This window comes from Sceloporus undulatus, chromosome 1 (assembly GCF_019175285.1).
Source record: "Sceloporus undulatus isolate JIND9_A2432 ecotype Alabama chromosome 1, SceUnd_v1.1, whole genome shotgun sequence".
Classification (NCBI taxonomy): Eukaryota; Metazoa; Chordata; class Lepidosauria; order Squamata; family Phrynosomatidae; genus Sceloporus; species Sceloporus undulatus.
In genome coordinates this window covers 282,461,401-282,486,311 of record NC_056522.1, presented here as the reverse complement: position 1 = coordinate 282,486,311, position 24,911 = coordinate 282,461,401, and the positions used below count along the sequence as shown (strand labels likewise).

The 24,911-nt window shown below is 40.1% G+C and overlaps 1 protein-coding gene across 1 annotated transcript in view; it reads left to right on the top strand.

The window, feature by feature from the left end:
- The window catches only part of SPON1 (spondin 1), a 433,156-nt gene that overhangs the window by 376,669 nt on the left and 31,576 nt on the right, over positions 1 to 24,911 (top strand). Inside the window, exon 8 of the mRNA XM_042474844.1 lies at positions 22,488 to 22,689. Coding sequence (XP_042330778.1) covers positions 22,488 to 22,689 — 202 coding nt within the window. The remainder of the gene's footprint in view (positions 1 to 22,487; positions 22,690 to 24,911) is intronic.

Sequence of the window (24,911 nt, the reverse complement as noted above, 5' to 3'; positions counted from 1 at the left end):
TGGGAGCTGGGGATGTTTAGCCTGGAGAAGAGAAGGTTAAGAGATGATATGATAGCCCTGTTTAAGTATTTGAAAGGAAGTCATATTGAGGAGGGAGCAAGCTTGTTTTCTGCTGCTCCAGAGAACAGGACCCGGAACAATGGATGCAAGCTGAAGGAAAAGAGATTCCACCTCAACATTAGGAAGAACTTTCTGACAGTAAGCGCTGTTCGACAGTGGAACACACTCCCTCAGAGTGTAGTGGAGTCTCCTTCCCTAGAGGTCTTCAAACAGAGGCTAGATGGCCATCTGTCGGGGATGCTTTGATGTGGATTTCCTGCATGGCAGGGGTTGGACTGCATGGCCCTTGCGGTCTCTTCCAACTCTATGATTCTATGATTCTATGAGCCCCACAGTTCTCTTGTGCATGCTGACTAGAAAAGCCATAAGCTCACAATGTTTATTTGTTTTTCCCATATCTGCAAAAATAGAAGAAGAATCAGAGGAAGCATGAAATCAGGCTATCATTAGGTTATGTAGTTAAGTTTTGAGTTACTCAAATTCCCAACAAGGGACAGAGCAGTAAAAGAACGGCATTGGAACACATAAATAACCAGATAATTCATGGCATTGACAAAGCAAGATTCTTCTGTGTTTGCTGAATAAGATTCTCTACTAAATCTATACTAAACATTAATCAGCATTGACAAAGGAAGATTCAAATCAGTGAGCTTCTCAGTTTTGATAAATGAACGGATTTAGATAAATATTAATGAAATCCCTGAAGCACCAACCCCAGAGAACTAGTAACAAGACCAAGTCACTATTGTCAATTAGTCTTCCAAGAATATCCTTATTAACAATGCATAAAGACATTTTTTAGTAACACATCATCATCTCCAGTGCATACAAAGTTACATCCACACAAGAGTATCCAAACTTCTATTTAATTTATAGTAGAAATAAGATCTCCATTTCCTTTGCCTGCTGGCATTGTAATTTATTCTGTCTCCATACTGAAATAACTGGAATAGGAAAATATTTGTCTGTGCCTTCCCCTTAAAATATAACATAATTACATTTGGTTTTCTTAAACTTTAACCCTACCAGGACACTAAAAGAATTTGATTATGTAAAGTGCTCTTTTTAATTGAACTGCTTAGCTCACCTTATATACTGCAATGCAATTCAGCCCTTTTTCTATATTTTGCGCTTCACTGTTTCAATTTCTGAAAGGGTAAATCACAACTGAACAAATTGGCACTGGAATTGTTGTTTTGCTCAGTTAATCATGTCCTTCATCTATCCAGCTAAGAAGTATAATTAGTAAAAAGATGTATTTTGAACACACAAAAATAAAAAACATCAAAGCATTTGCTCAGAATGTGACTAATAACTAGAATTTTGAATTGTAAAACACATAGTTGCTCTGAACTCTAATTAACTGACAGTTATGTTCACATTTTAATTTTTATTTGCTATCTTCATGAAAGTAGAAAGAAAACTGGTACAATAGTCATTTAATAAACTATCATTGTATAGCATTAGAATTAAATTATAGTATTTTTGTAGTTTTTTTAAAAAAAATCAATTCCCTTTAATAATTTGAAAGTGAAAATGTGAACATAATTTCACCTATAGTCAATAGGTCTCACTCAAGAATTGCATGAAAATGAAGGTGAATTTATTATTTCATGTTGCCTATTAGATGTGTGATTAATGATAAATGACTCGTCAGACAACTTCTGCTTACAGAAGTACTGTCATGGGCTTTGCAATCCAAGGGCATCTTTTAGCACCTCTCATTACAGAGCAGAGGGCCTAACTGCACTATTTCTCAACCTTGCTGGGATTAAACTACATACAAATTCACTTGGCCTTCAGTATCCACAGTTTCAACCATCCACAGTATGAAAAAATTCCAAAAAAGCAAACCTTGATTTTGTCATTTTATGTGAGGGACACCATTTTCCTACTCCATTTTATATAATGAGACTTGAGCATCCATGAATTTTGGTATACTAAGGGCCCACTATATATGAATACCAAAGGCCCACTGTGTATAGTTTTCACTCTTAGCAGGCTATGTAGCACTGAAGTAAGGTACTCGACACAATAACAGATGAGATTGGAGTAGGCTAACAACTGATGAAGGGTGTACTTAGATGTTGTTTGCCTGCATTGCCATGGGTCCTCAGTGCTGGCTATTTTCCAGGGCAGGAATAAAAGTTAACTAATTAATTAAGTTCAGTTAGGAATTTTGGGGCTGTACCCACTGCCCCTTTTAGTGCCAGATCAGAGCCGCGGGAACCACATGCCATGGCCCTGATCTCACCTTTCCACAGCGCAAAATGGAGCCACAAAAAGCGGTTCCTTTCTGCGCCATGGTAAGGGCGCCGTAGCTGCCAGCCACACAGCTTTTCAGTGCTCCTTTGGTGCTGCATCATCCAGAGGAGCGCCATGATGCCGTCTGGAATGTGGTGTGGTTCGCAACATAATGCTGGCCTCAAAGTAACAAAAAAATCCTAAAAATGCATATTGCTTCCTTTGAGACCATATATACTCGAGAAATTTATGCCCCAAAATAGACTCCAAAATCATGAGTCAACTTACATACGGGGCAATAAGTTAATATTGCTTATAAAATTCTTAAAAGAAGTTCCCACTCTTCCTTTGAGTCCTCATGCTCTCTCTCTCTCTCTCTCTCTCTGTGTGTGTATGTGTGTGTGTCGCCAGAGCTAACAAATGGAGTGCCCACCCTTCCTTCATAGCCAGAGCTAACAAACAGCTGCTGGGACAAGGGCGGGGGGGCTGTACACCCCTAAGAGTCCCTGTTTGAGTCTGTGTGTGTGTGTGTGTGTGTGTGTGTGTGTTATCCCCAGCCCTCCTTCATAACCAGAGCTAACAGCTGCTGAGACAAGGGAGAGATGGGGGGGGTTTGTACAGACCATCCCTAAGGGGCACCCTGCAGCAGCTTTCAGCTGTGCCGAAGCAGGGCTTCGCCACACCACGGCACGGCCCCAATCTGACCTTTCCAGAGTGCAAAAAGGAGTCACAAAAAGCTTCTGTTTGCGCCCTGCAAAGGGCACAATAGCCATCGCACTATGGCTTTAAGACACTGATTTGGCGCTGCTTTGTGTGGACGCAGTGCCAGAGGAGCACCGTGATGCCACATACCATGTGGAGCAGCGTGCGGCATCATTTGAGCATGCATCATGTGGATGCCATGCCCCAACAGGCCAGCCTTAATGGCCGGTCTGCACAGGGCCAGAGAGAGAGAGAGAGTTTGCCTCCCTGTTTGAGTTCCCATGTGCGCTCTCTCTCTCGCGTGGTGTGTGTGTCTTATCCCCCAGCATTCCTTCTTAGCCTTTGCTGGTGAGGCGTCTCTTGCTCTCTCTCTCTCTTCTCTTCACCCCTAGGATTTCCAAGGCTCATGGTTTGCAAAATGGCATACTCTCTCTCCCGTGAGGCAAAGGAAAGAGAGAGAGTGTGGCATTTTGCAAACCGTGAGCCTTGGAAATCCTGGGGGTGAAGAGAAGAGGGAGAGAGAGAGCGAGAGAGGTTTCTACTCCATTTTGCAAGCCAGGAGCCTTGGAAATCCTGGGATGAAGGGAAGAGTAAGTGAAAGATGTTTGTACCCCATTTTGCAAGCCATGAGCCTTGGAAATCCTGATGGTAATGGGAGAGAGAGAGAGCATGCCGAAGTTTGTTTCCCTATTTTCCATGCTGAGACTGTGACCCTTGGGAGAGGTCCAGAGAGGGAGAAAGAGGGAGGGAAGTGGTGCTTTGTTTCCCCCTTTAGATCTTTTGTAACATGCCCCAGTGTTTGACTATCCATGTGTCATATCAAAAGCCATGATTTTGACCCCGAATCTGCCCTTGACTTATACATGAGGTCAACTTATACACGAGTATATACAGTAAGCATTAATCACATTTTTTCCCCAAAAATGAAAGTCATGTCCGTGTGCAAGACAGCTCTTAATTAGGGTTATGTTAATGGTTCCATCTCATTCTTGCTGTGATTCTCAGTTTCCCACTGGCATTCCCATTTTATCCTGTTTCCGTACAAGGTTGCAAGACTCTTTTTTTTTCACGTGGAAGTGTACATATATTTTGTGTGATTTTCCTTTGGAATACCTGTATCACAAGCCTTGAAAATGAACATATTTCTAAAGCAAAATGCATTCTGCTGGCAGCCCCAGGAACTGTTGAAATGGTTATTTCCATATGTAAATGTGAATTCAAGAAATCTCTCCTCTCTTCCTACTCTTAAGCAGAATTTTTGCCAAGAAAAGTTTTGAACCTAGGTCTCACAAATTTACCAACTGCATGTTGTGCTGGTTTGTAGATGAATGTGGCAACATTTAAACCAAACCTGCAACCTTACATTCTCAGTACAAATATAAATATATTTGATAGCTCCCAAATTGAGAAATTGTTGTACAGTAGGCATTAATGGAATTGGCTACTACTGTTGAAGTAGCTAATGTGGCTTCAGGTTGAATCTAATTTAGAGTGACCTCATCATAGGATTTTCTTGGAAGATTTGCTCAGAAGAAGTTTGGCCTTGTCATCCTTTTAGGGTGGTAGAGTATAACTTGCCCAAGATCACCCAGTAGGTTTCCATGGATGAGCAGGGATTCAAACACTGGTCTTCCAGAGTCCTGATCCAACACGCAAACTGCGACACCACATTGGCTCCCTTGCTGCTACCATATACCTGTGCAATATGCTATGTTGTTCCCTTAGGTCTTTTTTATATAAGATAAATGTAATTTTTCTCCAGTATTGTCAATATAAATTTGTAATATAACATGGATTTAGATAATGAAGGCTAGACTGAGGTGAACACTGTCAGCTGTGTTGAAAAGTTTCTCTGTTTTAGAGATCTTTTGTAAGCTGCATCAGAAGAGCAATCTGTGAGCTGATTTTCTCAGATCATTCATGTGATCAGTTCATGAAAAAGAGCCCTTCCGCTTAATAGGCATCCTTTTCTTTTCTGTGCATCAACATGCAATCAAATCTGATTGGTTTTCAGTGCCCATGATATCATTTGCCATCAGTCACTTCACTGTAAGATCACTGATTAGAAGGGAGGACACTAAGAAAAAGAAAAAAGCTGTAATCAGAACGAAATAAAAGGATAACTACAAAGTTAGAAAAGAACAGGGAAAGCAAATAGCAGGAAAATCGCTTTTAAAAAGTGATGATCCCAAGGGTATTTAGGAAATGCTGCTTCTTCTTGCTATACTTTCAACTGAAAAAACAGGAAGGAAGGAAGGAAGGAAGGAAGGAAGGAAGGAAGGAAGGACACAGACATTTAGTACTATCTTAGAAATAACATATCTGTTTCCTCAAACTTAGGGTTTTATTTTTATTGAAATAAAAGACATTTGAATGATTTGAAAGTAGAAATATTTGAGCTGTTGTTTGCTGGTGATTTCCATGTCTGCGTTTTAGTGATCCATTCTGGATTTTAATCAGAACTTTTCAAATTGCTGAACTCTGTCCCCCAAATCAGTTCAACGCTTTAGCTGTTCCCTTGGATAGTTCCATAGATGGAAAACACTCTTTTACTAACAAGGCAGCTTCATAGTATACCTGAGTTAAGAACTAATCTGCTCTAGGAGTGGACTTATTCAAATAATACAAGGCTGCACAAAGCAGTATAAAATTGTTAGTTAACACTGCATATTTTGTGTTGCAGGAACAAGTAGGGGGAAATAACATTAAGGCTGCAATTTTATGCATACATTTTCCTGGGAGGACGTTCTATTGAGAAAAATGGGACATATTTTATAAGTCAACAGACATAGGACTGTCCTGTTAAAGTAGGCAGACTATTAACAGCTCCAGTCTGAATAAAAGTAGTATTTAGTCTTTATATAATTTAGAATAGAAAGTTGGCACGCAGTGGTTTACAACAGCATATGAGTGCAGTATTTTGTTTCCATTTCAAGGAAAAGCAACACCAGTGAAAATGAAATTCTACTGTATTTTCCAGTAAACTTAGGCATGGGACAAACCATCCCAAAAGGATGGTCTCCCAGTGCCTAGCTTTGGTCCGTGGGGAAGCCGCAGCCTCCAGACTGCGGGACACAAAAAGTGGGTTCTTTTTGCGGCACCATTATGATGCTGCAGTGTGCCAATGGCGTACTCGCAATGTCATAATGGTGCCGTGACGTGTGGAACCTAGGTGTCCATCACATAATAATGGCGGTGCCCATCTGTACAGGGTGCTGCCATTTTGACACCCTCGTCACGTGCGAGGGGCATCTAGAAGCACCACCCCTCACATGTGATGAGGGCGTCCTATTGCACGCATCTGGACCAGGCCTTATTCTTTAAAACAGGGGATGGGGAAGTGTCACATACACCACTGTTGAGACTCCCGAGTATACATGATTTTCATAATGGAGACATAAGGGCATTTTCCCCATGTTTGGTCTGCCCTACCCAGGAGATACCTTTTTTCAATGAGGAAGTTACCAAATGTTGACTAAAACAAAGTTTTTCTTTGATACATTTATCATTGATACTTTAGCTTTCATGTAAATGAACACATGACAGATAGCACTATATCCTCTCAGAAACCTGTTTGAGATATGTTATTTTGAAAGAGTAAATGGGTCAAGAAAACTCAACAAGCGGCATAGTTGAGCCAGAATTTGAACTGTCATTTCCACATGGGCCAAACATTCCACTTCCCAAACTGCTACCTTTTATAAACAAACATACTAGGTGTGGTAAATTATTGGTGACAATGATATTTAACAATAGCTCCAGGCAGTGGTGTCTCCACCTGGGCTGTCACCTGAGGTGGGAAGGTGGATTTTCTGAGGGGAGACCTTCCAGGGGTGGAGCCCAAAGGGTAGTACCCCCACATTGCTGTCATGGTGCATAGAATGGCACCATAGCAGCAAAGTGGGAGGCACACGTGGCTCTCTCAACAGCCATCCCAACGTCCTCTGAGTCCCGCATGGCCATGGCTGCATGGGACCCAGAAGGCAGCCGCCCACTAGCCCACCAGGTGAGACACCCCCCCCCCCCACGTGGGATGCCTCCCAGTGCAATCCACACCACCCTTCTCCCTTGTAATATCACTGGTTCAGGCCCATGAGAAATGAAGTAGAAACTGCAATTATCGAACAATATCACACTACACCAGTATAATGTTATTATTCCACTTTAACTGCTATGGCTGCTCCTATGGAATCCTGGGATTTGCAGTTTAGGAAAAGGTATTTAGAATTTCCAGTCAGAGAGCTCTTAGCCCTCGGTATACTACATACCCCAGAGTTCCACAGGAGGCAGCCATAGCCATCAAAAAAGAATAATAGCACTATAGCAGTGTAATGTGATATTGTTCGATAATTGCAGATATTGTTCAATAATTGCAGTTTCTACTTCATTACTCATGATCTCTGATATTAACATATTTTTTTCTCTGAGGAATCACTGCATTTGGTGGCAAAACTATGTGTCAAGGCTGATATAAAATGCATCAGCACTGCAGAAATAATCCAGGTTGTTGACACCATTTTAACAGGCATGGTTCAGTGACATGGAATTCTGGGAATGATTGTTTGTTGTGGAACTGAAGCTCTCTGACAGAGAAGGCTAAATGTTTTACAAAACTACAGTTCTCAGAATTCCATAACATTGAGCCATGGCAGTTAAAGTGGTTTCAACCTGGATTATTTCTGCAATGTGGATGCAGCCATAGGGACCAAAACAGGCATGTCATTATTAATGGAATTAACACTTGGTCTAGCATGGGGTTTTTGAAAGTAACTTCCACTCATGAAGCATGGGGGATGATTTGGATTAAGAATTGCTGTAGAGGGGGAACTCAAGGTCTAGTGCCACCCCATGGAGGCTATTTGTATCAGAAGGAAAGGTCTTAAGCTCCACCTGAGTTTGCTATTTGAAGGGATGTCATATTGAGGAGGGAACTGACTTGTTTTCTGCTGCTCCAGAGACTAGGACCCGGAGCAATGGATGCAAGCTACAGGAAAATAAATTCCACCTCAACATTGGGAAGAACCTCCTGACAGTAAGGGCTGTTCGACAGTGGAACACAATCCCTCAGAGTGTAGTGGAGTTTCCTTCCTTAGAGGTCTTTAAGTAGAGGCTGGATGGCCATCAATTGCGGATGCTTTGACTGAGAGTTCCTGCATGGCAGGGGGTTGGACTGGATGGCTCTTGAGGTCTCTTCCAACTCTTCTATGATTCTATGATTAGGTTATTTTCTTTGGGAGGGAATCCACCATGGCCATCACTGCAAATAACTAGTGAGAGGGTTGTCCTGAGCTCTCTCTGGACAAAATCCCTGGTTGAGTGAAAGGGATAAAGTCCTCATTCTGTTAAACTGAATCAGATCACCAACTTCACCACCTGGTATTCACTTTTCTTTTTTAAAGGGACTGCTAATTGTGAAACTCATATCGGGTTTGGGCTCTATTGATAATGTTAAAATGCAAGAATTTCAGTATTACTAATTGGTCCAAAGGAGCTGATTATGCAGCATAATTTTTGATTGGCAGATCTAGCTTTGAGCAAAACGTTCTTATGGTTTTTGGATGTTTAATTGCCATCTTAAATAAGCAGTTTTATAATTACTTTGGATGTTACCATGGTACGAAAGAAACGGATATATGTAAGCCTCTCTAATAATAACGTAAATACAACTTTTCTTTTTTTAAAAAAACAAACCCTTATTTTCTGTCAATGCTTGCTTTTTCCTTACCAGATGAATATATTGAGCTTCACATTTGTTAAAATCCCAGTACTGTCAAACCAGTTTGATGGCAGTAACCTTTCACAAAAATGGAATCTTATAGTGGTAAAGAAATATGTTTGCAATTTGGGAATTATGGAAAAGAAAGAGTAAGACAAGACAGTCACTTGTTTCTATGGAAACAGTGCAGTGTGCCTAGCTCAGCTGTTTCCCCTTCCTTTTTAAAAATCATTTTAAAGATAACCAGAATATGTCTAGCATTGAAGCATTCCTTTAATGTTGTCAAAAATAGAAGGGTGGAAAACAATTATACATAATAAAAGGTGCATCTGAAGCATGTAGAGAGAAGAAGAAAAAGAGAGAAGAAAAGTTGTGTATTTGTAAATTTTGACTTTGAACATGCAGCTTTGTGTATCTTTTGTGCTTTCTGGTTGATTAAATTATGAATTATAATGAGAATATCACTGCACTTGTTAATAGAGAAGAACAGAATAGGTTGAGAGGAGTTATTTGGAAGTAGCCCCACTTGAAAAGCAGTTCTGCTTGTGATTTTTCTCTGCCTTGTCTTCTTCCCCATTGCTTCTGATTTTCAGTTATCTGGATCCCAACAAAGAATGATTTAATTGTCTGCCATTATTCCATTCTGGATTTCAACAAAGGTCACAGTATACAGTACACGCATCTGACTCTTGCCAGGGCTGCAGCAGGGCTGCAGCAACCTTAGGCAGTCTAGATGTTTTGGTTTTCAACTCCCAGGAGCCACAGCTAATATAGCCAGCTGCAACAAGGGATGTAAAAAACACATACTAGATTGGGGAGGGGCAGTGTTTCACAATGTATATCAACATTATGATTCATAGATACCTGACTTAGCCAAGAAAATGGGTGGATTTGGGTGACCATTTGCACTTCAAGATTTCCTTTCATAATTTTTTGCACTAAACAACAGCCTGTTTTTTTATGCATAAAATATGAGGGGGGGGGTGTCTAACAGAAAACCCTTTTCCCTGCTAAAAAAATATCTTCTTCATGTTTGTGTGTTTGCTGGAATTTTGATGAAGGCAAATAAATTTTCTATTCAAAGAGGTCAATTGTTCCACCCAAAAGGCATGTGCCTTCCATGAAATTTAAGATTACTAAGTCCTGATGTGTCCACATAAGTCGAACACTGCACAGAAGTCCTTGTGGGGAACAAGAGAAGCTATTTCCTTGTGGAAAAACTGTTGCAATTACTTATGCTTGCCCGGAAGAGCAAAACTAGAGAAGGTGTTCCTCCCTAATAATAAGACATTATGGTTCTGATAATCCAAAACATCTGGAGGTCCAAAGTGTTTTCATCCTTACTCTGTGACAAGTTTCAAAAAACTTTCTGCTCTTGAATTCACTGGGGCTTACCTCTGGGTAAGTGAACCCAATGTAGTGAAAATTATTGCATTCCTAATGGCAGTTTTACTAGGGATATAATTTTTCAGTAAATTTCTTCTTGAAAGGAGCAATGGGTGATTTTAATCATTTTCATTCACTGCGAAAAAGTCTTCAAAAATCAGTTTTCAAAACTTATTCACAATTCAGGACTTATTCTGCACAAAATCTGTACATGGTTATTCCCCACAGAAAACAGCATTTTTTTTACATGCAAAGCAGCATTTTCTGGGCAAAAAATAAAATTTCTACACAGAGCTATTAATTCCTGTGCAGAAAATTCTATTCCCTGTATGCAAATTGTTTTCTATTTAAATCAATCATGCATAAATTTTGCACAGAATAAACCCCCTGTTATACTATAATTGTACACCAAATAAGTTCCAAACAGCAAAGATTCTCATCAGTCCAGGATTTTTCTCATCAAGGTTTCTCATGTCTCAGAAAATATGTTGTTGTTGTTCCTTCATCTTTACTATTTTGCAAATATTTTAAAATATTCTTTCTACCAGTATGCTTTACATATTTGCCATTCACTCTAGCACTTATCAAAGTTGTTGCTATAGATCTAATACTTTTTTGCCACTTCAAAGTAGGAGAATCTCTCACGGCTCATAAGGGTGTTTATATTTTAATAAGTGAAATATGCCTGTTGTTCTGACAAAATGAGTGGAAGTGTTGGGAGATGGATAAAGTTTGCTATGCTCACTGAAGGAACCATGTAGAATGAAATCTCTCTCTCCTTTTGTGGGTCTCTGTTAGCTCTCTCTTGTGGAAATTCACGAGCATCTTTCATCCATCATACTTACATTTACCCATGTTTGTTGTTGTTGTATGCCATCAAATCATTTCCGACTTATGGCTACCTAAAGGCCATAATGCCTATCACAGGGTTTTCATAGCACAGTATGTTTAGATGGGGTTTGCCATTGCCTTCTTGTGAAGGTGAGAGAATGTGATTTGCCCAAGACCACCCAGTGGGTTTTCATGGCAGAACAGGGATTCAGACTCTTGTCTCCAACACTCAAACCACTACACTATTCTAGCTCCAAGTACTTGAATTCTGGAAGCCACATTTGACTTTGCAAATATGGACATTGCAGAGCCACACACACACACACACACACACACACAGAGAGAGAGAGAGAGAGAGAGCATTTTTTAAACTTAGAGTTCCCCCTGCCCACAAAAAGGTGTGTGAGGAACAATGTTGCTGTTGTTGTTTTTTGCCCCCCTTGATATGTTTTATCCCCTTTTCCAAACCAGAAAGTGAAATGAAAATCACTTCTAGTTTTGTTAAAACGTTTCTACTGTGCCTAAAACAAACTGAAGGGAGGATGTGTTGAAATGACTCCCCAAATCCCTATGGGGACAGGGATATTTTAAGTATTTCTTAAAATCAAATTTGGAGGTTCTTGGGGCCACATGTGGTCCATAAGCCACCCTCTACCCTACCCTGAGGTATGTCAAAATATTTTGTTTGTTAGGGAGAAAGGTCTTTATTTTTAAAATATACATAGTGCTCAGGAACGTAATTCTTGAGGTAGCTGTAAGAATATACCGTATATCTTTTTATTTGGTTAGAAGGTCCATCAGTCAACACTAAAATTAATAAAAAGTACATTCCATAACAGAAGAATAAGAGAGACTGTGTTTCCTATCATAGGAAATAAAAGAAATAAATCATATCTGTTGTAGGTTTTCACAGCCAACAGGTATGGCAGTCCATTTCTTGTGATTAGTTTTTCATTTAAAATGCAGCTGTCAGTAAGAAGGACAAATGATCACAATTCAAATAGAAGTTATATGACCTTTTTCAAAATGTGTATTTTCAAACCATGCCAACAACATATATAGAATTCAGGAGCTGTGCAAACAGCCCCAAGGGGTGGCCTCCAGCCGCCCCTTTTACAGTCACATTGGGGCCATGGCAACTGCACGTCATGGTCCTGATCTGGCCTTTGCAGGATGTGATAGCCATGGTCCCACAGCTTTACAGTGCTCATTCAGTGCTGCATCATGTGGACGCAGCGCCAGAAGAGTGCAATGACGCCACATGCCATGTGGTGCAGATGTGGCATCACATCAGCCTGGGGCAGAGCATCATATGGATGCTGTGCCCTGACTCCGCCCCCAAAGATGGCTTTTCCTGCCATCTGCACAGCCCCTCAGAAAAGTTATTTTTGTGTATAATTCTTTCCAGACTCCTTCAGCCAGCATGGCCAGAGGATTTGAATCTGAACTTGATCCAATTCCTCTCTTTATTTAATAATTTTCTTCCTCCTCACATCTATAGCTGTTATTTAATAGTTGCTTTCAGAAGATTGTTCCCTGTTCTTGTGCCAAGATTTGGGGGAGGGGGTTAATTTGCAGGTCTGTCAATATTCACGTAAATACTTGTACTGAAATATGTTACAAAAGTATGATAAGATTTAAACTGATTTTTCTATTCTACTTTCAGTTCTCCATCTGGTAAAAAGATTGTTCATGTTAAAAGTTCTGGGCAGGATTTTTTTTTTAAAAAAAACAGTATTCAGTACTAAAGGGAGTGAGTATCTAAGTCATAATAAAGGAGCCATGATGTGTACATCTTTAGAGATTACACAAGGAGTGAAAACACAATTGCAGGCTTGTCACTGCTTATAAAATAGATTGTCCTTCAGACGGAAGAACTGCTGTAAGCTCTGAGGAAAGCTTCAGGTTTGAGTTTTGCTATCTCTCATTTTCCAGATATTATAACAAGCAGCATGGTGATCAGAAAAATAAAAGCAAGACGTTTTTTGACCAGGTACAAAACTGTGGTGCTTTTTAATCTCTGAAATGCAGATGTTTGGGTTGGTTCACCTCTGTCAGTCCTTATGGTCCAATGTACAATATAGTCCATAGAGTTATCTCTTGCAGTGACTGTGGAGGTACCCTGGGTAAATATAAGACCCTTTATCATGGGCATTTCTGCTGTTCACCACTGCCATTGCTGCTCCTGCTCTTGAGCTACATCATAGCATGAAGATTTAGTATCATAAAGTTGGAGGGGACCTTAGAGGTTCAATGCCATGCTTAATGCAGGATCTGCAATACAGGATGCAACTACAACTGTGTGCCTAACAGATGGCTGTCAGTTTCAGTTTAAGTACCTACTGTGAAAGAAAGCCTGCTACTTTCCAAGGCAGCCTGTTCCACAGTCAGACATCCCCATAAATATATTGCTCTTTTGTGGGTTCTACTACATTCTATTAGTTTCCCCTAATGGTTAGAAAGTTTAAAAATAACACTTTGAATTGTATTCTGGAATGAGTTAATAGCCAGTGAATTTGTATAAGAACCATTGTGTTGTTTTCTGTCATAACAATACTAGTCAATAGTCCAGAAAGCTATTATATTCAGGGCAAAAGGAAATTTTGGTGTAATCTTCAAAGGCAGTATACAAAGACATATGCAGTGAAATGCAGTAATCTGATATGGAGCCTAAGAGAACATTGATAACTGTTGTCAGACAATCTCTTTCTAGAAAGAATTGCAGCTAATCCATTTTAGTTGTTGGAAGGCACTATGAGCCACAGGGGAAAAAAATAACATAAACAGGATAACATTCTCTTATTTTGGAATGAGCATCTGTCATGGGAACCAAAGCAGTTTTGGCACCAATACCAAGATGGAAGCTGGATTTAAAATGGATCCCAATGCCAGCTAGGAATGTTCTGAGTTGTACGGACACCAATTGCTTGAGCAAGCTTCCTCAAAAGGGAAAATTAGGACCTAGCTTGATAATTATAACAGTCTTCTGAGTCAAGGAATGACTACAGAAGTAGTCTCTCAACTGCATTCTTCAGCACAACAGGAATAATTAATCTTAAAAAGGCATTAATCCCCTCCTGGACCCAGCTGGCTATTTTTTTTTCCTATTAGATGATATGAGCCAGGAGAAGAGAGAGTTGATCAGTCATATGGCAGAATGCGATTTTCCAGTAATGTGATTCATATCCTTATGCCACGTAGAAAAACAGACCGGAAAACTGAAATTCATCCAGTAACTGTCTGTCCGTCTGTCTGTCTGTGCATCTTCAAGTTGCCTTCTGACTTCGGATGACTCCATGAATTTCATGGGGTTTTCTTAGGCAAGGAATGTTCAGAGTGATTTTGCCAGTTCCTTCCTCTGATTTATAAGTCTTTATCATGCACAACTTTCAAACCACTATATAAATTGTAATTATAGCAACTTTGGCCATATCTGTTGTATGACATCATCTCCTTCTCATCACTATCTTGTCTTTGACAGAAATCCTTGCATTCTCTAGCTTGCAATAAATTCTGTAAAGGGCACATGTGCATGCATGTGCGCACCCTTTGGCAAGATGTACACATTTCAAGAATGTGTAAAATCTGATGTGCATATTTCTAAAATACTAAGAAATCTGTGCACAACAGCAAAGCCATGTATATCCAATATGTAGAAAAAGGAGGACAAATATCCACCCCCATATCTCTTTCATCTCCAAGAAATCTGTGTATATCAGGAAAGCCATGTATGTCCATTATGTAGAAAAAGGAGGAAAATCCCCACCCCAATCTCTTTAATCTCTTTGGGCGGCATCCTGTTAATGCCATATGCATGCATGAAGCTCACACATGCACATGTCTCTCTTTTTTTAAGGTGCAAAGAGCTATACTGCAGCCATTTGCACCCTGTCCAAAACCTTCCACACCCCCAACAGCTGTAGGGCACTGAAAGGGGCTGCTGTTGCTGCTTGCCAGTTGGGAAGGGAGGAAGAGAGGACACCATTCAGACAATGAAGATGCTGCCCTGGGCTCTGAGGGGAAGGAAAAGGAGGTTGCACTCTATCTGTGAGGACTCCCTAATTTCTCTCCCCTCCCTCCCTCTCTCTGAGACCAATTTCCTCTTCTGAATTGTGTCCACATTCAAGGGAGCTAGAAAGAGAACATGAATACTCTTTCTACTTTGATGTAGGGTCTGTCTGCAAGGAACTGACATAGAGCAGATTTAATGCTGGGAAGAGGAGGAACTCTGTGGAAATGGAGCTGGCAGATGCTGATCTGAGTCAAGAAAACAGAATGGTCCCTGACAATAGAGGAAAAGGCTCTTCCTTGCTTGTTACGAAGTATTAAAAAATAAGTAAAACAAATGCTTTAACAATGCTCTTCTTCCCCACAGTTTAGCCTGTAATATATTCTAGAGTGGGCCTGGAGACCTCTCTGAGCATCCCCACCTCACAACATCTTGGCCTGATTGAAATCGGAAATGGCACCCTGATGTCTGGCAGGAACTGTATTTTTCCTTCCTGCATTATAAATTATTTGGGGAATGAGAGGTTCTGTTCACATTGGCAGAAGAATTCCACTACTTTAACTCTTTCCTTGACCTCTATTTTACAGTAAGAAAGGAAAGATGGCACCAGAAAAAAATATTTATTGCTGTGTCTCCCATGCCCTACATTTTTATTGCTGAAGTGGCATGACAGGTCAGAAGAGAGTCCCATGCTAATAGACATTTCACATATCTCTAGGATTAACACTGGGGAAATTGCCTGACCTGTCTTGTACCTCCATAAAATACAGAGCCTTGACTAAAAGGCACTATATTTTTGTTGACAACATACAGACAATATACAGAGGTTAGAAGACCTCTGTATGTAATACTGGCATTCAGCAATATTACCTTGAGTGAGCTTTCATTTTGCAGTCATCCTATTCAATAGCCCACATCCAGAGTTGCTCATTCTCTTTCAAACACAAACTGAACAACTGCTCGTGTGTGTGTGTGTACACATGTTCAATATGAAGTCAAAGGCTTTCACAGCCAGCATCCATAGTTTTCTGTGGGTTTTTCACCACATAACTTGAAAAACCCACAAAAACTATATACATGTTGCTTATAAAAAGATGCTTTTTTTTCTCTCAGAGTTATTCTTGCACACTGTGAGATATCTTTCAACATTTCTGCTTGAAGTTCAGAATTTTCCTTCATATATACTAACACAGTTCTTCTGCTGTTCCCATATGTGACACTGTGAGCACTATTGACCAGAGAAAATGTGATTTTATCTCATACTTTTCCATCTCCCTGTCCCCAGGAAGAGGTAAACTAAAGTCATTCATGCACATGGATTCCTTTTATCTAATATGACATAGAAACTCTGGGAATTTACAGTGAAAAAATGCTTCCTTCCTTTGCTTAGACACTGTAGTCAAATGTGACTCTTCTCTTTTTCCTACACCAAGACAAAGCAAAATCCCTCTGTGTTTGGGGAGACCGCTATGGGTATAAAGAAGGCTGTAAGGACATATCCATCATTTAGGACAGTTTTTGCAGACTGTCAAAACAGTCATGTCATCCTCTTAGCAGATATAATGTCTCAAAAAGAACATTTAGAATTTTCAACATTTGAAGTGCCAACAGTGATATTATTCTATGACACAACTTTATTTGCTTTGTGTAAGATGTCATTAGTTTGGCCTCCTAACTGCTCCTTAGTCTTTGGCCCTCCATATCTTTTTGACATCTGCTCCCAGAATTGCAAAATCAGTCATCAGTAATTTTGGGACATGAAACCTGGAAGATATTTATTTGTTTGTTTAATATCCCACCATATAACCACCAAGGGGGTCATTTGGTCCACAAGATTCAAGGTAATAAATAGCATTTTAAACACAATACAGTTTTGAAAACTGTTAATACAAAAGTTAAAACACAAACTAAACATTGATTTAAAAAACACAAGTTAATATAGCATTAACAAGATGTTTAATACATAATAACACTAAAAACACACTCCCTATTAAAAGCTCTTTCTGCTGCATCATAGTAAAAACCACATGTCTCCTTAAATACAAAGTTTCTTTACACACTGATGGAAAGGCAACAGGGAGGGGTACAACCTGATCTTCTGGGAAAGGGAGTTCCACAACTTGAAAGCAGCCTCCAAGAAGTTTCTTTCCCATCTCCTCAGCAAATGTGCTTGGTATGCTGGTAGGACTGAGAGAAAGCCTTCTCCCATAGATTTTAGGAGATTACCAGGCTACAATCTTATAGTGCTGCTATTCCACTTTTACTGCTCTGGCCGCCTCCTGTTGCATTCTGGGATTTGAAGTTTAAGGAGGGGCATTTAGCATTCTGAGCCAGAGAACTCTTAGGCCTCACTGAACTACAAATCTGAGAATGTAACAGGAGGCAGCCAGAGTGGTAAAAGTGAAATAGCAGCAGTATAAAAGTGTAGTGCGGTATTCTACTCAGAGCACAAGCAGGCTCAGACAGGGAGATATAGTTTCTCATGTAGTCTGGATCCAAGCCATGTAGGGCTTTAATGGTCATAGCCATCACTCTGAATTCTGCCCTGAAACAGATTAACAGCCAGTGGAGTTGTTTTGGTGAGGGCATTATATGCTTCCTATAACCTGCCACAGACAGTAACCTGGCTGCAGCATTTTTGGACTTGCTGAAGTTACCAAACAATTTCCAAAAGCAGCCCCACATAGAGTTACAGTAATCCAAATGGATGTAATAACAGCATATGTCACAGTAGCCAGGCATGACATCCCAAGGAACAGGCATAGCTGGCACACCTGTTTTACCTGTTCAAATGTACTTCTCACCACCGTTGAAACCTGGTCATCCAGGCTCAGATCTGGGTCCATGATTAAAAGATGAACACCCTGTCCTGCATAATACAATCCCTGGGTTGTTCGATGAACCAAAATGCCTGGTCACAGTCACTCTTCAGAATGACATAAGGGCTATGAAAACGCCATCTTGCAGACATGCAACCAACCGAATACATGTTCTCAGTCAAACGCCTAGTCAATTGGAGGCGCTGCCATGATGTGGCCCCCGCAATGGCCACAATGCATGCCCTCAGTGCACCCATGTCCCAAAGGACACCTGATCCAGTTCTACGCAGCCCTGAAAACCACGCCCACCAGATCCATGACCTATGTTGCCACCCCAGACGTTGTGACAAGGGAAGCAGGGTGGGAGAGCCGAGCTAAAATGGTGCCGCCGAGGAACACCATGTGGCCTTATAAAAGCTGAAGAGGAGGAGGAGCCGGGAGGGAAGGAGCCCTGCCTCCAGGCCAGCCAACCAATAGGCTGCCTGGAGGACCGGGGCACCATAGCGAGGGACCTCTTGCCTCCTAGAGAGGCCTGCCGGGAGGTGGAAGTCCCTCCCCTTCCCTCCCGACCAGCCAATCACAGGCCCAGCAAGGTATGCTGATTTGCAGCTGGGCCCATTTCACAGCAGAAGATGGCACAGGCCCCTGGCAGCAACCTGGCCATCCAGGGTGAGTCAGGTGGCCACATTTTTTCTTCATTTGTTTTTTAGTGTAATCAGATAACAAATTTGACCAGAGACAATTGCTGGTCTAAGGGCAAGGAGAACTGTGCCAGGTTATGGTATTTTTATACCTGAAACAAAAAAGTCAAAACAAGACTCCTGCCACCCCCATGAAATTGTAACTGCTGTGTAAAGCCAGAGGTTCATGGGAGAAAACAGGCACCATTTCTAGAAACTGCTGACTGAAGTGGCAGCTTGAGGTTTGTTAATAGTAATGTTGTGTTGGCCGAAGTTCTTGAGCTGGTTGCTTGAACACAGAAAATCAGAAAATGTAGACAAAAATGCTGAAGATCAATCTCAAGTAATTATGAGGAATTGAAATGTGTATCAGTATACTATTTTTAAAGAGGGAACTGTAAAAGCTTTGGTAAAGATAGCACACATGAGGGTTAGCATGGTAGTTTTCAAGAAAGGCAGTCTAAAGAATTTCCAAGTAACCATTCTTAGTGCTGTATTCCTCCCAATAACATGTCTCGAATTGTCCATTAACTTCAGAAGCCTATTCCGGAAGAAGTGATGTGAAAATTACAGTGCCATGAAGATCCTAGCACAAGCACTATTGATTTCAGCAGGGGGTGGTACCATCACAGCAATTCTAAAATTGATCTCTGCAGCTGTAATCCTGAACCTGCTAAATCAGTTGAAAACCTTGGTATTTAGTTCACATGGTGCTCTTCAATACATCAAAGGTATTCTTAGTGAAGAGGCATGTTTGTTCAAGGACAGCAACAGTTGAACATTAATGGCTGGAGACACTAGAATTAGAAAGGCTGAAACACTGGAAACCAAAAATAATCTTGTCATAGCTTCCAGGTGATGGATGAGATGGTGGCACAAATCTTTTCATCTGTGGCATTTATGGTGTAACACAGTTTTGGCCAGATTCCTTGGGAGACTCTAATGCTAACAAAGAACTTTCCATTCAGAGACATAGCCATGTTAATCTGGAATATCTATATTTAAAGGGATTGAATAGCACCTTTCAGTCTAACTGTGTGGAAGAAATTGTAGTATAAACTTTTGTAGATTTGGTTTACTTTTTCAGATGCATGGAGTGAACTGATGCCCAGGAAGGACCTTTATAATCAAACTGTATGAATAGTTATAGAAATGCAAAACCTGTGATATGGTGGTGAGGTGACAAGTTCAGATTTAATTATGGTTTTTGGGGGACCAAGGAAACATGCTGCCTAAGGACAGGGTAGGTGGATGACAGCATGAATGGCAGAGAAAGTTTTAGAACGTGGTGTGCACAGGCTGGAACTAGAAAAGAAAGGTGATGAACTGGCCAAGAGCATCCTCATAAGGCTAGGGTGTTAATAAGTATTACGTGCCATTGTCTCTGTTCAGTGCACTGTTGATGCATTGGAACTTGCGAATATATTCTAATTCAGCATTGAACTTCCCAGTGCTTGAGAATGTAAGTTTATCAGCTCCCAGAATCCCCCAGCCAGCACCGCTATTCTGGATTTTAGTCCCCCCACTCCCAAAAGTAAAATTCGCAAGTTCTCAAAATTTTAACTAAGGTTGTACAGTCCACCCTCCTTATTCACATATTCTTTCTCCACAAATCCAGCCATCCATACCTTGAAAATATTTTTAAATATATACATTCCTAAAATAAAACCTTATGTTGCCATTTTTTAAAGGGCACAATTTCACTATGCCATTTTATTAAATGGATTTGAACATCCACAGATTTTGATATCCATGGGGGTCTTGGAACCCAAACTCAGTGGATATCAAGGGTCCACTGTATTGATAGGCTTGACAGGAATTTTTCCTCTAAGAGCATAGGCTACTTGAACGTATTACTTATAGGTAGGCAAATGGTCGCAACTTTGTTTTATTTGTTAATTCTTTCCAACTTGTTTAAAATAATAAAAATTCCCCATCCTGGTTGTTAGGTAGAGTTCCAGGAATTCTAAGGTTGCTTTCTCGGAAATGTTTTCTGTTGTGAGGGCAGGAGCAGCTAGATTGAGACAGAGCAGAGATGATGGTGGTGTTGGGAGAAAAGTTGGGATTTGTTAGACACAGTGCAACAATTTTGCACAACCTGAGTATGTGTACCAAAGGAAAGGGTCCCCAAAAGAACCAAAATGGCACTAGACTACTCATCCTTAATATAAAAAATGTTACTGTACAGCTTTTAAAATGAAAACTTGGGGCAAGCCAGTAGGAACTGGTGCATCTCCAGGTACATCCATGTGAGTCTCTAGCATACGTAATCTCTGTGGCATGAGACTGAAAAACTGGGAAATGGACTTATTAGCTCAGAGGTCACAGCAACAATATAACAATCTTTTGTTGATGTCACTGGAGATTATCACACTGCCAGTTCTCCACCAGGATAGACATGAGTTGTAACCATAACAGATGGATCTTATGAAACACCTCGTACCAGACTGCAGGCAGTCCAAATCCAGTCCGGGCTTCTCCTACAGTCTTTCAAGAACAGGAAAATCCCATTCTTCAAAAGCTTTGGGAGAAGCCTGGATTGCATACAGGCTTCCAGCTGCCTGGTCACGGGGCTGTCTGATAAGATTTGTCTGTTACAGTTACAACCCGAGTCTATCCAGATGGGAATTGGCAATGTGATAGTCTCCACTTTCTCAGTTGGAAGACAACTTGAAGGCAAGAGTGGAACTCTCTTTAATTAATTCCACTATCATTCATTCATTCATTCACTTACATAAATTCCACTACTTAAAATACTGACACAATTTCCCATTTGCATCAGCAAATGGGAAATTGTGCCAGCATTTTAAGTTACTACCAGGTGTGGACTTCAGTTCATATCCAAACATGCCAGACTTTATGCCCTCTCTGCCTGCCCAACATTGAATGTCACAGTACTTGTTGAGATCTTCTCCTTGGAGGCTGCTAATGCAAACAAATCATTGATACTATCAATATAACATATTGATAAACAGCAGTAAAAATGAGGAAAACCCATGGGCAATCTAGTTGTGCTTGATTCTTGATTCTTCTTTTTGGTTTCACTGGTCCTTGTGAGGTTGGCATAAATGCATGTTATCTTCATCACAGTCAATTTTGCCTGATTAGTAGGGTGGATGCAAGATGCTAACATCTTATTTGGCAAATACAAGGAAGCTTGTAAGTACAGGCACTACAGGGTGAGGCATTGTTTGTGGACAATATATTATGAAGAAATACTTTTCTACTTCAGTAGCTTTGTACATTACCAAGGTTGGTTCGTGCGCAGGACAGACAGATTGTCTATCACTGAAGATGTTCATATGTTGTTATTAAAACATCACAATTGATTCCATATGCAACCTATCCTCTGTTCAAGGGAATCCTTGGCAACCTCTCAAGAATTAGGGTGTGCTTCTTATCACCATTCATTTACTTTGGCAGGGATTTGCACAGTGCTTGACTACAACACCTTCTGGCTGATGCTGTAAATCTCACACATGCTTGAGCATTAAAATCTAAGTAATGGTGGTTTTGAAATGGTTGCCAATCTCAACATTTTAGTTGTTGCCCAGCTAGTACTGTCCAGGGAATATAACTTTTAGAATGCTTTTTACTGCAGTCCCTGTGGTTTAAACAAAGATTTTGCTGCAAGTGTGAGATCAAGATTTGCTTTGTTGTCTTTCAAGCGACTTGAAGACTCAATAAAAATCTAAATGAAATCCAAGAATGAAGTAAAATCCATTTCATTAAATACCCACAGTTGTCTTGCTCTTAGAAGAAATATGGTGTACTACAACAATATCAAACACCTTACCATATCAATTTATTGCCGTATTTCAGGTACCGGCAAAAATCCTCTGCCAGTCACTCTGATACTAAAAGCACTTTGCGGGAAGTGCCATTTCAACTTTAGTTTCACTTGGCTCACAAAAAATGTTTTACAGGATACAGAATAACTCCCTCTTGCTACCCTTAACTATATATAGCACACAAGGTGATGGCTTCTCAGCTTGCAGTTTTTACTTTAACTGTATCATCTCTTTCTTTTTCATTTGCAGGAGAGCTGCTCCCTCTGCTGAATTTTCTGTGGACAGAACACGCCATCTGATGTCTTTCCTCACCATGCTAGGCCCTAGTCCTGACTGGAATGTAGGGCTCTCTGCTGAAGACCTGTGTACCAAAGACTGCGGATGGGTTCAAAAGGTCATTCAGGATCTGATACCATGGGATGCTGGCACTGACAGTGGAGTTACCTATGAGGTATCAGAAATATTTATGTTTGCTTTGAAAAGATACATTCTTATAGGACTAAATTGCACAAAATGTTCACTCCAGAATCTCCAGGTGGGATATAAATCATTAAAGTAGATCCATAACTGCCCATATCTGGCATTTATTGTATATATTAACAGCACCCAGTCAGAAGAGTAAAAAATGGATTAGCGGATCCTATATTCTATATACCAAAGGACAGGATGCCATTTCATAAACACAGTAGACTATGCTTTGTTTTTATTTTGTTCCCTCTTGGTCAACATACCCTCCAGCTCTCCTGATTTGTCAGAAACAAATCATTTGTCATCCCAGTTTTTCAGTTTTGTTTTAAATGTCCCAGTTTCCTTCTCCTCCTCCCACTTTTCCCATTGCAGGTTCAGTAATTGGTTCATACAAACTGAGTTCAAAATGCAAAAGAGTTTGCCTTCAGTAAATTCAGCAAGGGGGGGATAAAAAGGAACAGAATCTTTCACTTCCAAGTAGGCTGGGGACAAATTATCAAATTATCAATGTTTTATTGATAGTGTTAATAATTTGTTTGCATTAGTGGCCTCCAAGGAGAACTCAACAATGGAGACTGGTCTAAATTCATTCAGGAAGTTTATAGTTCAGCAAGTTGGAGAACCTAGGTCTACATCCAATATTCCAACTACAATAAATTCAAACTTTAGTACCTTAGAAGTACCACTTTAATGAAAGGTAATCTAAAGTGAGCCTAGCCTATTAATTTGTTCTTTTGGACTCTGATTTGGAGCAGTTATTTAAACTCTAAGTTAGCAATACTTGATGATCTAAAATAAAAAAACACCACCCTAATCAGATAGGCAACTGCAGCAGGAGCCAGTTTTCACCCCTGTGTACCAGTGGTAAGTCAGACCACTTCATTTTCAGTTGAATGTGAAAATCATAACCGGAAGTGATACAAGTTGCAGCCTCCAAGTATGTTGAGGACTTTATGGTTTTTGTTTTGTTTTGGCTTGGTTTGGTATTTAGGGTTTGGGGTGTCTTGGAGATGTCTAGGAGAGGCTACTGAGCTTTAGAGAGAGTTTTTTATGTGAAAAATGGGAGAAGGTGCTAGAGCTTTGAATAGTTCAGGAACTTCAACCCCCCAAAGGAAGTATGGGAATCACATGTGATCTGCAAACCATCCTGGAACAATAACTGGAAAAGTAATTGAGGAGGGCATCCACTGTCCATGCTGGTTTGGAATTCTTGGAATTCTAGTTGGAATAAGTAAAATTTCAGGGCTTTGCTACTAAGATTGTGATATATATTATAATCCCTTAATGTAAATGTCTGCATGTCTTCTTAATGATCTCTTGAATCATTACAATTCATATTGATCTCTGGAAAACAAGAGAGATGAAAATCTGAGTGATCTACTAGAAATGACTTATTATCATACTGATATTCCATATTTCTGTCCAGACTGGGAAAAGCTGATTGTTTGAGTGGACCTGTAGTGGGTGATTACCAAAAAGCCATTCTGCTTGATCTGTAGTAGACAATGAGACTAATACATGCAGAATTTTATAATGGTATTCCTAAAATTCTTCTCATTTACTCCCATGGATTAGTTTTAACAAGAGAAAGAAAGCAGCTTTCCAGTTATTTTATTCTAGATGTGCTCCAACACAGTTCTCTTTATCAAGGGAAAATTGGGGGAAATACAATATGAAAAAAATCTATAAACACAAATTTCCATCTTTTTTTCAAGATATACAAACGTATCTCAAGATCCATTAAATTTCAGGATGGCGTACATGGTCCCTGTGTCTGCGCATTGTCCTCACAATAGCCCTATGAGATAGATGCTTAATTACAACAACCATTTTATATAACATTATGCACTACACACATACACAAAAAAGCAAACACATACACATACGTTTTATGTTTTAGTTTTATCTTAAACATAAAATAACTATAAAATAATATTCTCATACACATCATTTTAACATCTGCTCAATAGGTCCTACAATCTCTTTGTAGTTGCATTGTAGTTTTTCTTGAGTGAAACTGCAGTAAAATAGCTCTTAGCAAGCCTTTGAAAGTATTAAAAGGAAGTAAGAAATAAGCTTTGAATCTTTTGTTTAGTGATCCTAGAAACTGAGGTTTTATGTATTAACATACAAGAGTATTTTTTATAATATAGTGCTTATGTCTAAGATACAATATCTGCGATCTTGCCAGATGTACTTCTGTAA